The sequence below is a fragment of the Lichenostomus cassidix genome, chromosome 2 (assembly GCF_008360975.1).
Source record: "Lichenostomus cassidix isolate B80296 chromosome 2, HeHo_3.0, whole genome shotgun sequence".
Lineage (NCBI taxonomy): Eukaryota > Metazoa > Chordata > Aves > Passeriformes > Meliphagidae > Lichenostomus > Lichenostomus cassidix.
The window spans coordinates 965,494-977,805 of NC_139482.1; the positions used below are offsets into that span (position 1 = coordinate 965,494).

At 46.5% G+C, this 12,312-nt stretch overlaps 1 protein-coding gene across 1 annotated transcript in view; it reads left to right on the forward strand.

Moving 5' to 3' along the window:
- KIF9 (kinesin family member 9) overlaps positions 1 to 12,312 on the forward strand; it is a 34,593-nt gene that overhangs the window by 15,746 nt on the left and 6,535 nt on the right. Inside the window, exons 4-20 of the mRNA XM_085053928.1 lie at positions 271 to 348; positions 788 to 936; positions 1,714 to 1,801; positions 2,375 to 2,540; positions 2,663 to 2,769; positions 3,713 to 3,937; positions 4,773 to 4,856; positions 4,989 to 5,081; positions 5,630 to 5,777; positions 6,175 to 6,239; positions 6,802 to 6,879; positions 7,939 to 8,007; positions 8,643 to 8,747; positions 9,046 to 9,101; positions 9,542 to 9,722; positions 10,472 to 10,599; positions 11,744 to 11,902. Of these exons, the coding sequence (XP_084910054.1) occupies positions 271 to 348; positions 788 to 936; positions 1,714 to 1,801; positions 2,375 to 2,540; positions 2,663 to 2,769; positions 3,713 to 3,937; positions 4,773 to 4,856; positions 4,989 to 5,081; positions 5,630 to 5,777; positions 6,175 to 6,239; positions 6,802 to 6,879; positions 7,939 to 8,007; positions 8,643 to 8,747; positions 9,046 to 9,101; positions 9,542 to 9,722; positions 10,472 to 10,599; positions 11,744 to 11,902 (1,979 nt within the window). The remainder of the gene's footprint in view (positions 1 to 270; positions 349 to 787; positions 937 to 1,713; positions 1,802 to 2,374; positions 2,541 to 2,662; positions 2,770 to 3,712; positions 3,938 to 4,772; positions 4,857 to 4,988; positions 5,082 to 5,629; positions 5,778 to 6,174; positions 6,240 to 6,801; positions 6,880 to 7,938; positions 8,008 to 8,642; positions 8,748 to 9,045; positions 9,102 to 9,541; positions 9,723 to 10,471; positions 10,600 to 11,743; positions 11,903 to 12,312) is intronic.

The following is a 12,312-nucleotide window of genomic DNA, read 5'->3' on the forward strand; positions in this document are numbered from 1 at the left end:
GCCCCAATGTCCAGCCTGGCCTTGGACACTGCCAGGGATCCAGGGGCACCACAGCTTCTCCGGACAAGTCCCAACCCTTGCAGATGGATTTTCCCCAAAGTCCTGCCGCAAGGGACCTGTCCCAAAGTCCCTGAGGTGTGGGAAGGGGACCTCACCCTCCCAAAGCTTTGGAGATGTGTGGCTCGTTGTTCCATGCAGCAAAGGGGATCACTGTCCCCTGTGTCCCCGGGTGTGTTTTTCATGTGGAATTGGCTCTGTTTTCCGTGGCAGGGGGAAGATGAGCAGGAGGGGCCCAAGGGGATGGAAGAGGGTCGAGATTCTCCATCCAAACCGGACACTGAACAAACGGTAATTCCAGCTGGGCCCAGTCAGAATCCTGGAATGGTTTGGGTTGGAAAGGACCTTAAATCCCATCCATTCCCACCCTGCCATGGCAGGGACATTTCCACCGTCCCAGGCTGCTCCAAGCCCTGTCCAGCCTGGCCTTGGACATTTCCAGGGATCCAGGGACAGCCACAGCTTCTCTGGACAACCTGTTCCTTCCCATCTCCTCGTGTTAATGAACACAACAGGAATAATTCCTTTTGTCCTTACACTTCCAAAGCCCCACACAGAGCATTGTTGCTGCAAGGAAAACTCCACTCATTCAGAATTTGTTCTCTCTCTGATTCATAGTGGAGTTTTCCCCTAAAATTTCCCCTTCCTGCTTTTCCCTGCTGTTTTTCTTTCTTTGGAACAAATAATTCACTACCTCTCAAACACTGGGTTCTGGGGTGTTTTTGGACAGAGCTCTGTGTCCTCTGTGAGCTCCCAGGAGCAGAAGGAGCAGGACCAAGACCAAAAGCAGGGGAAAGAGCAGCAGAAGAAGGATGAGGACCAGGAAAGCATCATTTCCTCCCTGCTCTCTGACGCAGAACCCGAGAGTGAGGCCCCCAGGTATCACCCAAATATTGCCCTGTTTTAAATCCAACAAATCTCAGCTCAGCTCAGACCTCCACACTGCATTTTAGAGCAGGCACAACAGGTAAGGTGTGACAGGTCACCAAAATCCTGAAGAGACCAGAAATCCCAATGATTTTGTCCAAAACTAGAAGTTGTCACTACTTACTACAGAATTATTGAGCATGGGCTGTCTGGAGGAAGTGATTGAGGGAAAACGTGGGATCCACACATTCCAGGGATTTAAAAATCCTCAGTGCATGTGGCTTTAGCAGCTGGATGATCCCTGAGCCTTCCCCATGTTGGTTTTACTCAGCAGATTCTCCAGGCTGTGGATATTTCCTCCAGGAAATTGAAGATCACCTGTTTGTTAGGAATAAAAATAGTTTAAATTATTTTTTAAAAGGCTGCATGTGGCAAAAGAAAATCCCTACCCTGCAAATATTTTGCTTTGCAAGTCTAAGAGGAAAAAAAACTGGTGTTATCAAACACTCCTGTGCCTGACAGACATGAGGAAATCAGGAAATCAGGATCAGTGAGACACTTCTCTTTCCACATCCTCAGTTTTCCAAGCAGGACAACGCCAGAAAGAATTTTCAGTGACTCTTTACCCACAGTTGCTTTCAGTGGAGAATAAAAACTGCAGCTAAATAATTGACAACATTTTATTTTTAAATTTGACTCCTCTACCTCACCTTTTCCTGAAAAACAATATAAATTTCAGTTTAGGGAATGCAAGATTCTCATTTTCCTGTTTTTTTGCTCTCTCCTTAGAAAAGCCAAGCGAGTCCAGGCGTTTGTGCGAGTCAAGCCAACGACTCATTTCGCCAAAGATATGATCAAGCTTGGGTCAGACAACAAGGTAGAGTGAAAGAAATTGGAAGTGGGAAAGGTCTGGGGTTTGATTGCAGCTTTTCCCGTGGAAAACCAGAATTTTTCCATCCCTTAAGGCCATGGATAATGTTTTGGGGGGTGTTGGTGGGTGTGTTCCTGCTTGGCAGTGGTTTTGTCACGGCAAGTGTGAGTATGGAAAACACACTTCCTGTGGTAAAATCACCAGGAAAACCCTTCAAAAGGACTGGGACTGGCTGATCCATGAGGAATTCCCAGTGGTAACCACAATTTGGCACAGCCTGTTTCTATCCCCTCTTATGCAAATTCCTCCCTCTGCCTTCTCTTGCTTAATTAAGAATTTCCCTGAGGCACAAAATCACAGAAAGTTAAACAGATGAGCTTAACCACATTTCCTATTTATTTAGAATATTTATCACCAGAAATCTGAGAGCATTACCAGATATTTTTAGGACATCTAGAGCCATCCAAGACAGTGAAATAACCCTGACATTTGTGCTCCCTTTTTACTTAATCCCAGGTCCTCAGCTGCTGAAACTCCTCAGGGCTGTTGAATTGATCTGCCTCTCTTTTTGGGTTGCAGAGCATCGATATCTACATCAAGAAACATCCCAAGGGAGGAGCTGTGAACAACACTCAGACTGACTGGTCCTTCAAGCTGGATGGGCTCCTCCACAATGCTTCCCAGGAGCTGGTTTATGAGACTGTGGCAAAGGACGTGGTGTCCAAAGCTTTACGGGGTTACAATGGTGATTTACTGCTATTTTTATTATTTTGATCATAAATAAAGATTGGATCTGAGGAGGGATCAGTTTGCTGTTCTCTCCTAGGCTCCCTCCTGAGTTGATTCTTCTGATTTTCAATTTTTCAGGCACCATCATGTGCTATGGGCAAACTGGGGCTGGCAAAACCTACACCATGACTGGAGCAACGTCTGAGTACAAACACCGAGGGATCATCCCCCGAGCTATCCAGCAGGTACTCCATCTGGGGGGGAAAAGAGGTGGGAGAAACACCCAGGAACACTCCTGTAGCAGCTCTTGCTGATATAAAAGTGTTTTCACACAGTGAATATGATTTATGTGGTTTTTAAATTAGTTTTACCTGAGGGATGATTATTAAAGAAATGAGAGTCTTCTTGTCGTTCTTCGAGGTTGTTCCTTTTCAGTTCCTGTTTAAGTTCTTGCTGCTCCACAAATGTCACCAAGCATTCAAAAAAAGGTGTTTTCCAAAATGTCATTTTGTGAAATCAGGTTAAAACTGATCATAAAATCATTAAAAAATACCTCTCAGGCACAGAGACACTGGCACAGGGTGCCCAGAGAAGCTGTGGCTGCCTTTGGCAGTGTCCAAGGCCAGGTGGGACACTGGGGCTTGGAGCAGCCTGGGACAGTGGAAGGTGTCTCTGCCCATGGCAGGGGTGGAATTGGATAAGCTTTAAGGTCCCTTTCAGCCCAAACCATTCCAGAATTCCATGATTCACTAAGATCATTGCATCCAAATCCAGGTGAAGCCCTCAGCAGCCACAGCTCAAATTTAGCCCCACAGAGCCCCAGATGTACTTGGAGCTGCTCAGAACTATCTATGTACAAATATCTATCTCTGAATTACATACATTTTTATCTTGTACATATCTTAATATATTTATTTCTATTTTATATCTATTTATATCTTATACCTATTTTTATCACCTATTTATACACCCATCTATACCTTATACAAATATCTCCATAAATATATTATCTGAAAATCCATAAATAGCTAAAAATAGCTATTTATAGCAAGATATAAAATATATCTAGTAATATAGAAATATATAATAATATAGAAAATATACATAAATATATAGTAATATATAAAAATAGCCAAATAGCTAAAAATTCTGCTTGTGAACGGAGACCAACCCTTTGTGTTTGCACAGATCTTCAAAGCAGCTGCACAATTCCTCAATGTCCTGGTCACTGTCCGAATTTCCTACCTGGAGATCTACAACGAGACCTTGTTTGACCTCCTGGCTCCAGGGCTGGGCCGTGGCATCAGGGACCCCCAGCTGGCTGTCAGGGATGGCCCTGAGGGGGTTTATGTCAAGGGCCTCTCAGTCCACCCAGTCAGCCACGAGGAGGAGGCTCTGCATCTCCTCTTTGAGGCAAGGCAACCCAAATATTCCATTTAATCCTGTGGTTGGGGTTGTTGGCTGAGGGAGGAGGTGGAAAAGCAGGAGTGGGTGGCCAAGGTGGTGGAAGGAGGTTCACCCAGCCCTCTTTATTGTGGGTGGAATGATTGGAAGTTCTTGGTTTTGCAAGGAAAATATCCCTGGCTCGGGGATTCTGGGAGATGCTCCAAGAAAAGATAGTTTGGGATGATCGTGGCACTGTTGAAAGTCCCAGCAGAGCTGTTTGGGGTGAGAGATTTGTGAGGGGACTTTGATTACTTAGATCAGCATCTTTCTTTTCCTCATGGCTGCTTCAGTTCATGAGGAAAACAGTGATAAATAATTGGATCTGGATGCAGGAAGTGCATTCTCGCCCAGAGCCATCTGGTGTCCTTAAAATAATTTGATTTTAATCTTAAAATCCTTAAAATCTGTTCTAAGCTCTGGAATGTGCAGGGACTGCCTTTTTCTCTTTAAAGAGTAGAATGAGGAGGATGATGGCTGAGAGAGCTGGGAATGTTCACCTGGAGAAGGGAAGGCTCCAGGGAGATATTAGAGATATTTCCAGGGCCTAAAGGGGCTCCAGGAGAGCTGGAGAGGGACTGGGGACAAGGCATGGAGGGGTGGAATGGGATGATCCTTAAGATCCCTTCCAATATCCCTTTGTGTTCCTGTCAGAGGTTCAAATCTGTGGCCATTTGAAGCTTGGGGGGCTCTTTGCTTTTCCAGTCATCAGGAAATGGAAAGAGCCATGGAGGGGTTGCCTGGCTGGTCCTCAAAAACCCCACAATTCCATGAGCTGAGCCTGGAATTTTCTCTCCATTGGCAGGGTGAGACCAACAGAGTGATAGCAGAGCACACCCTGAATAAGAATTCCACCAGATCCCATTGCATCTTCACCATGTACATTGAGGTGAGAGCTCCAGCATTGTTCCTAGGATTGAAAGGACTTTCTAGGGATTCAAGGGGATCTTTGCTGTCTGTTTTTTCCTGTATTTCTGTTTTGTCTGCTCCTAAGTGCAGTTTCTCTTCTTCTCTCCCTCAGTGTCGTTCCAGAGATTACAAAAATCTCAAGTGCCTTAAATCTAAACTCACCTTAATCGACCTGGCGGGATCGGAGAGACTGAGCAAGACTGGAGTGAGTGATGGGAGCTCCTCAGGTCCCTTTGGGCTCCTCACTGGGGAAAAACCAGGGCAGGGAACAGAGCTGGGAAGGGTTTGGAGCAGCAGGAGAGGCTGAGGGAGCTGGGAAAGGAGCTCAGCCTGGAGCAAAGGAGGCTCAGAGGGACCTTGTGGCTCTGCACAACTCCTGATAGGAGGGGACAGCCTGAGAGACAGGACAGGAGGAAGTAGCTTCAGGGGGAGGTTTAGGTTGGATATTGGGAAAATTCCTTCCTGGGAAGGGTTGTCCAGTCCTGGCACAGCTGTCCAGGGCAGTGGTGGTTCCCAATTCCTGGAGGGATGTAACATCCACATAGAAGTGGCACTTGGGGACCTTGGCAGTGCTGGGGGATGATTGGACTCAATCTAAGCTGCCTCTTCCAACCTCAATAATTCCCTCATTCCACAATGCTCTGTATCAATCAGACCCAAAATTACATCAACCCTCCAGAGTTTTCCCTTGATAAGGAACATCCTCTCTCCTGCTGTTTGACCACAATCTCTTCCTGCTGGTCTCTGTTGCAGTCTGAAGGCCACGTCCGGATAGAAGCTTCCTACATCAACAAATCCCTGTCCTTCCTGGAGCAGTTTGTCATCGCCCTGGCCAAACCCAAGCGGGAACACATCCCCTTCCGGCAGAGCAAACTCACCCACGTCCTCAAGGACTCTCTGGGTAAGAGCTGGCAATTCCAACAGCCACAGACAGCTCCTGGAAAAGTGCTGTTTCAATGGGCAGATCGAGCCCTGAGGCCATAATTTATCATGGGATCCTGGAATGGTTTGGGTTGGAAGGGACCTTAAGGATCATCCAGTGTCACCCCTGGATCCCTGGAAGTGTCCAAGGCCAGGTTGGACACTTGGAGCAACCTGGGACAGTGGGAGGTGTCTCTGCCATGGCAGAGGTGGCACTGGATGATCCTTGAGGTTCCTTCCATCCCAAACCATTCTGGAATTCCACCCTATTTTAATCAGCATTTAATATAATACACTGCAGAAAAGGAAGCAACAACAACCCCCCCCCCTAAAATTACATTATTTGCTTTATTTTTATTATCTTTTTTTTTCCCCAGGGGGAAACTGCAACACTGTCCTGGTGACAAACATCTGTGGGGAAGCTGCTCATGTGGAAGAGACTGTGAGTTGAAGGGATTGCTGCAGAATCCAAGCCTTGCTCCTGCTTGGTTTAAGGAACAATCTCTGGAGGGATTTGGCAGGGAAACCTCCTGCCTAATTCATCCCAAACTTTGGAGAGCTCATCTTATACCAATGGCTCAAAACCAGACTCCTGTCAGATGAGAGTCTGAAGCAGAGCAGGCAGGAGCTGCTCAGATTTAATCTCACTGGAGAGTTACTATTATTATTATTATTATTATTATTATTATTATTATTTTATTTAATATTTCCAATTTCCTCACTGGAATTGCACCAGTTCACAGCAGAGCTGAGCTGGCTCCCTGCTGGAGCAGGAATCAGGAGGAACCACTCAAGAGGTTGTTTTTTAACCTGTGAAATGATAAAATTGGTGAAAGTCTCCTTGTGTGAACTGAATCCGTAGCAAACAACAGGGAATCCCTTGGAGCAGTTAATAGATTTTATATTTCTCTGCTCTTGGATCTGATACAGTTAAGCAGAAAGAGATTGGAAAATGCCATCCCTGTTTATATCTCTTTTATTCACTTTATATCTTTGTTTTCCAGCTCTCCTCCCTTCGCTTTGCCACCAGGATGAACTGGGTGACAGCAGAGCCTGTCCCCAACGAGCCCTTCACTCGGGAGGTAAGGACAGGAGGGGCCTGGAGGAGGGGAAATTATCCCAGGTTCATTCATATTTAGGATAATAGCCTTAAAAAACAGAGGAAAATTAGGTCGTTTAATAAATTACCCTTCCTCAGCCACTGCTAATTTTAGGTGGATGATAAGATGGATCAATATTTAAATTTTTATAGGGATTGAATTAAGTTACCTGGTCTAAGGTAAAGCCTTGCAGGTGGTCACATCTTCCCTGATCCCAGGAATTCTTTCTCCTGCATATCCCAGTTTTTTTCTGATATGATTCAGCTCTCAAGAGAGAGATTTTATTGTGAATTGTTCCCCTGATATGCAGGGAAATCATCTCCAGTCCTCCTGCAGCTTTATCCCTGTTGCTGCTGGTAACAGAACAGCTTTTCCACAATTAGAAAACTTGTTAATCAAGGAAATAATTTAAAGGAAGGGATCATAGGATATCAGAGTGCACTTTCAGAATAAAAAACAAACTGGAGGAGCTGAATTTGGAAGGAAACTTTGTGCTTTGGTGCTCCAGGTGTCACTTCAAAGCAGCTCAGTGTCCACTTCTCCCTGAATCCCACGATTTTTGTACTCACCTTTCTGAAAACACATTTTAAGTAGTGGATCCTTGAAGATATTCCATGTTATGGAGAAATCCAGTCAAACAGAGCACAGGAAAATCTCTCCTTTGTCCCAGTTACTGTCAGAGCTGCTGAGTTTAGGGCAGAGGTGAGCCCTGCACAATGCTTGGCTTCCAGGAGAATATCCCAGATCCCAGAACTGATGGTCCCTGCAATTCCAGAGCAGGAAATCATCCCATTAAAAAGCAGGTGGCTCTGCTTTGATGGCTTAGGCAGACTCTGCAGGCAGGACCCAGCAGAAACTGTCCTGGTGGGAGCTAATCAAAGGCAAAATGATTTCCAGACCCACTAATTCCCTGCTGCAAGCCCTGAGGGAGCTGGGATCCAGCTGGGATATTCTCCAGCAGCCATTTGCATGCTGCTTTTATCAGGGTTTCTTTTTTCCAATATGATTTAGTCATTTGCTCACCCTTTTTTCCCCTGTTAGACATCGGTGAAGGCCTTGGAGGAGGAGATCCTTCTCCTGAAGCGGGAGCTGATGATGCAGGACGCCCTGGTAAGGAGCAGTTAACTCAGTGTCCAGTGGGATTGTGTCCTTCCTTCTGCTTCCAGCACCATCCTGTGGGGCTTGGGCGAAGCTCTGAAGATCCCACACAGAGGGATTGTGTTGGGATTTCAATCCCCAGCCACTGGAGGTGGTTTTTTCCAGGTTCTTGGTGTCCTTCTGTTGGTTGGTTGCTCCCAAATCCCATCTCCTGCCAAGGCAGGTGATGAGAATCCCAATCAGAAATGGACACACAGAAATGATGCCAAGTGTTTGCCAAACCAGTGGAATCCCAGAATGGTTTGGGTCAGAAAGGACCTTAAGGATCATCCCATTCCACCCCCTGCCATGGCAGGGACACCTTCCCCTATCCCAGGCTGCTCCAAGTCCTGTCCAGCCTGGCCTTGGACACTTGCAGGGATCCAGGGGCAGCCACAGCTTCTCTGGGCACCTTTTGCCAGCCTCACAGCCAAGAATTCCCTTCTTAAACCCAGTCTGAATCTCCCTGTTTTTAGTTAAAAACCATCACTCCTTGTCCCATCACAACGGGACTTGCTCAAAGCTTTGTTCCCATTGTTCTCACAGGCTCTGTCAGCTGTCTGGAACTCCCTGATTCTCAACTTTCCTTTTTTTTTTTTTTTTTTTAGGCAAATGGTTCCTTCATGACCTACAACCCCCTGACTGCAGCCCAGAGAGCAGAAATCAAATCTCAAGTCCAGAAATACCTCCGAGGAGTCATTCAGGACATTGATGTAAGTAGTGGAAAAAACACTGAAATCCTGATTCCATCCCATTTTCCTCCGAGAAAGAAGCAATGCAAATGTATTTTGAAGAGGCTGTTTTTCACCCCCAAACCACTACAGAACTGTAATTTAATTTGGTTTTGCATGTTAAGTCTGTTGTTACATTTTCATTCCATTTTTGCTGGTTTGGAAGCTCCAGGAGACTTTTAAGACTTTTTAAAGTCTTAAAACCCTTTAAATTGTTTCATTTGGAACTTCTTTACAGAATTAATAGCAAAATTAATGGCTTTGTACCTCTCTTCCTCAGATAGTGAATGTGAGGCAGATCCAGGAGGTGTTTAGACAGTTCAAAGCGATTTTAAGGTAAGTTCATAGAATTTCTGGCTGGTTTGGGTTGGGAAGAACCCTAAGGATCATCCCATTCCACCCCTGCCATGGGCAGGGACACCTCCCACTACCCCAGGTTGCTCCAAGCCCCATCCAACATGAGTTAAAGTTCCAAATAAAATGATGGGATTGATCAGAGTCAGTATGGTTTGATGTGGACTATTAAAAACTTCCAGAAAGTATTAAAATAACCATCAAAAAACTTCCATATCAAAGACACCCAAAGGGATGTCATGGAAAAGGAGAGGAAGAGGTGGGCAGAGGTTATGGTGGGAAGCACAGGAGGAGCAAGGTGGGGTTTTGGGGGTGAAACCACAGGTAAAAGGTGTTTTTCTTTGTCAGTCAGGCTTGGGCAGGGATCCCAGCTTTTGCCATGTGAGCCATGATTCCTAAAAGGCTGGTTTGTTTGTCCTTAGCCAACAGGAGGAAGAAGTGGAGTACAGGCTCAGGAACAAGTACAGGAAGAGACACAGAGATGACACTGCTGAGTCTGAGTCTGAGACTGAGTCTGAGTCTGAATCTTACTCTGACTCTGCGTCTGGCTCTGATCTGTGTCTGGATGGTGATGAGGAGCATCGGGAGCAACAGGAGGACATGGTAATGCCTGCTGCTTGACCTGCCCACAGTCCACCTTAGCACTGATGGCTCCTTTGCTGCCAAAATGGGAATTGCCTCAAATGCAGCTTTTCCATGTTGAAATCAAGCTGAGAAGTGTTAATGGGTTGAGGTTGTCAAAAAATGTGTCCAGAGCAGACCAAGAGGAATTCGGTCAGCAAAGGGATTAATTCAGCCCTTTATCTGTACAGAATAATTTATTAAATGGGAATTAGAATCCCAGAATGGTTTGGGTTGAAAGGGACATTAGAGCCCATCCCATTCCAGAGGCAGGGACACCTTCCACTGTCCCAGGTTGCTCCCAGCCCTGTCCAGCCTGGCCTTGGACACTTCCAGGGATCCAGGGGCAGCCACAGCTTCTCTGGGAATTCCATTCCAGCCTCTCCCCACCCTCCCAGCCAGGAATTCCTTCCCAATATCCCATCCAAACAGTCTCTCTCTCTCAGTTTAAAGCCACTTCCCCTTGTCCTGTACAATACAATCTACAAAGTGACCTGTCTGTTACAGGGTTGGAGAAGGTGAGGTCCTGCCTCTGCTGGGATCCCTATTTTAATCCTTGTAATTTCTGGAGCCAAGGATATAAACCACACCTAACCTATGAATCCTGCTGTGGAGTCTCACACAGTTTTTAATTCCCAGATTAGGCTGTGCCATGGCATGGAAGGGCTGCTGGATGAGGCCTGTACAGCTTCCCTGGTGTGGATAAATGGCTTATTCCTTTCTGTTTCTAGGAAAGTGCTGTTGATATGGATGAGGAATCAGAGCAGGAAGAGGAGGAAGAGGCTCCTGAGAATGGAAGTTCTACATCCCCCACCCCTGGGGGGAAGAAGGAAGCCAAGGAGGGTGACGAGCAGCTCACGTGAGTTAATCAGTCAGACATTTCTCCTTTCTCTCTGATAATCATGGCATTGTTCTGGTTGGAAAAGCCCTCCAAGATCACTGAGTCCAACTGTTCTCCAGCACTGCCAAGGCCACCCCTGACCATGTCCCCAAGTGCCACATCCACACAGCTTTTAAATGACTCCAGGGCTGGGGACTCCATCACTGCCCTGGGCAGCTGTGCAGGGCTGGACAGCCCATTTGGAGAATGAATTTTCCCAATATCCAACTGAACCTCCCCTGGCACAGCTTGAGGCTGTTTCCCCTTGTCCTGTCCCTTGTTCCCTGGGGCATCTGCTGTCACCAGCACCCACAGAGCCTTTCCCAGCTTCCCAGCTGCTGTCCCAATCCTTGTGGTGCCCCAAGTGCAGGACTCAGCACTTTGCAGTGCCCAGCTCTGGTCAAGCAGGAATGTGCAGCCCATGGAGGGAGGAATGGAGGGAGCTGGCAGAGGAGCAGGGAGGGAGAAGAGATTTTGGCAGGGAAGGGGGAACCTGTCAGCCCTGAGCAGAGAAAGAGCCTGCATTTTACAGAAGTAAAACCCTGCTTGGTTCCTCCCTGCCGTTCCCCAAAGTCCTCGTGCCAGGGAGCAGAGCAACTACCAAGGCTTTGGTGTCCAAGTGCCCTGTGGGCTCTGCTGTGCTGCTCTGGTTTTAGGGAGACACCAAGAGATCTGGCAAACACTCTTCTGTCTGTCTTCCAAGTCACACTCTCCTGGTCACACTATTCCTTAGGAAGAAATAAGGAATATTTCTGGGAGGGTGGGGAGGCCCTGCCCAGAGAAGCTGTGGCTGCTCCTGGATCCCTGGAAGTGTCCAAGGCCAGGCTGGACAGGGCTTGGAGCAGCCTGGAATGGTGGAATGGGATGAGCTTTAAGGTCTTTTCCAACTAAAACCATTCTGGGATTCTATGATGATTCTGTTCTTCCATTCCAAGAATTAAGGATTTGTGGGAACAATGCTGATTTTGTTCTGTGTCAGTGGCTATTTCCCTGGAAACTTTGGTAGAAGCTACTTCAGATCACCAGCTTTGAAATCAGCCAAGCCAAACCCACGGTGTGATTTGGTTCCTGTTCCCTCTGATGAAGAAATTAATAAATCTGGTTCATCTTTCTCCCCTTTCAGGAAGGAAGGAAGTGAGACCTCTACTCCTGAGACAGCTCAGGATGTTTCTTCCCCATCAAAACGTCCCACCAAGCATCTGGATAAGGATGAGGAAGGAAGTGAGCAGGACAGTGAAGAGACCTCAATCCCATCTTCAGGGGACGATTACCAGAAGCACAGGTAGGTTTTCCTGGTGAGGGAGAAGATCTGGTAGATTAAACCACACTGGAATGGTTGGATTGTGTTCCCTGAGTACAACTACAGGGCAAAGAGAAGAGATTTGGAGATCTTCAGGGCTGGATGTGGGACTACAAGAGAGCATTGGTGGTGGGGGTCACCTCTGTGCTTTGAGCTCTGCCCTGCCCAGTTGCTCTTTAATTATTTTAAATTTTAATTAATTTAATTAATTTAATTAATTTAATTTTAATTAATTAATTTAATTCTTTAATCTCTGAAAACTGCAGCATCCCTTTGGTGAGTGGAAAAACTGCAGGGAGAGCTCACATCCAGCGAGAAATCCCCACAGTCATGGAAATGGATCAATAGAATCATAGAATTCCAGGCTGGCTTGGGTTGGAAGGGAACTTATG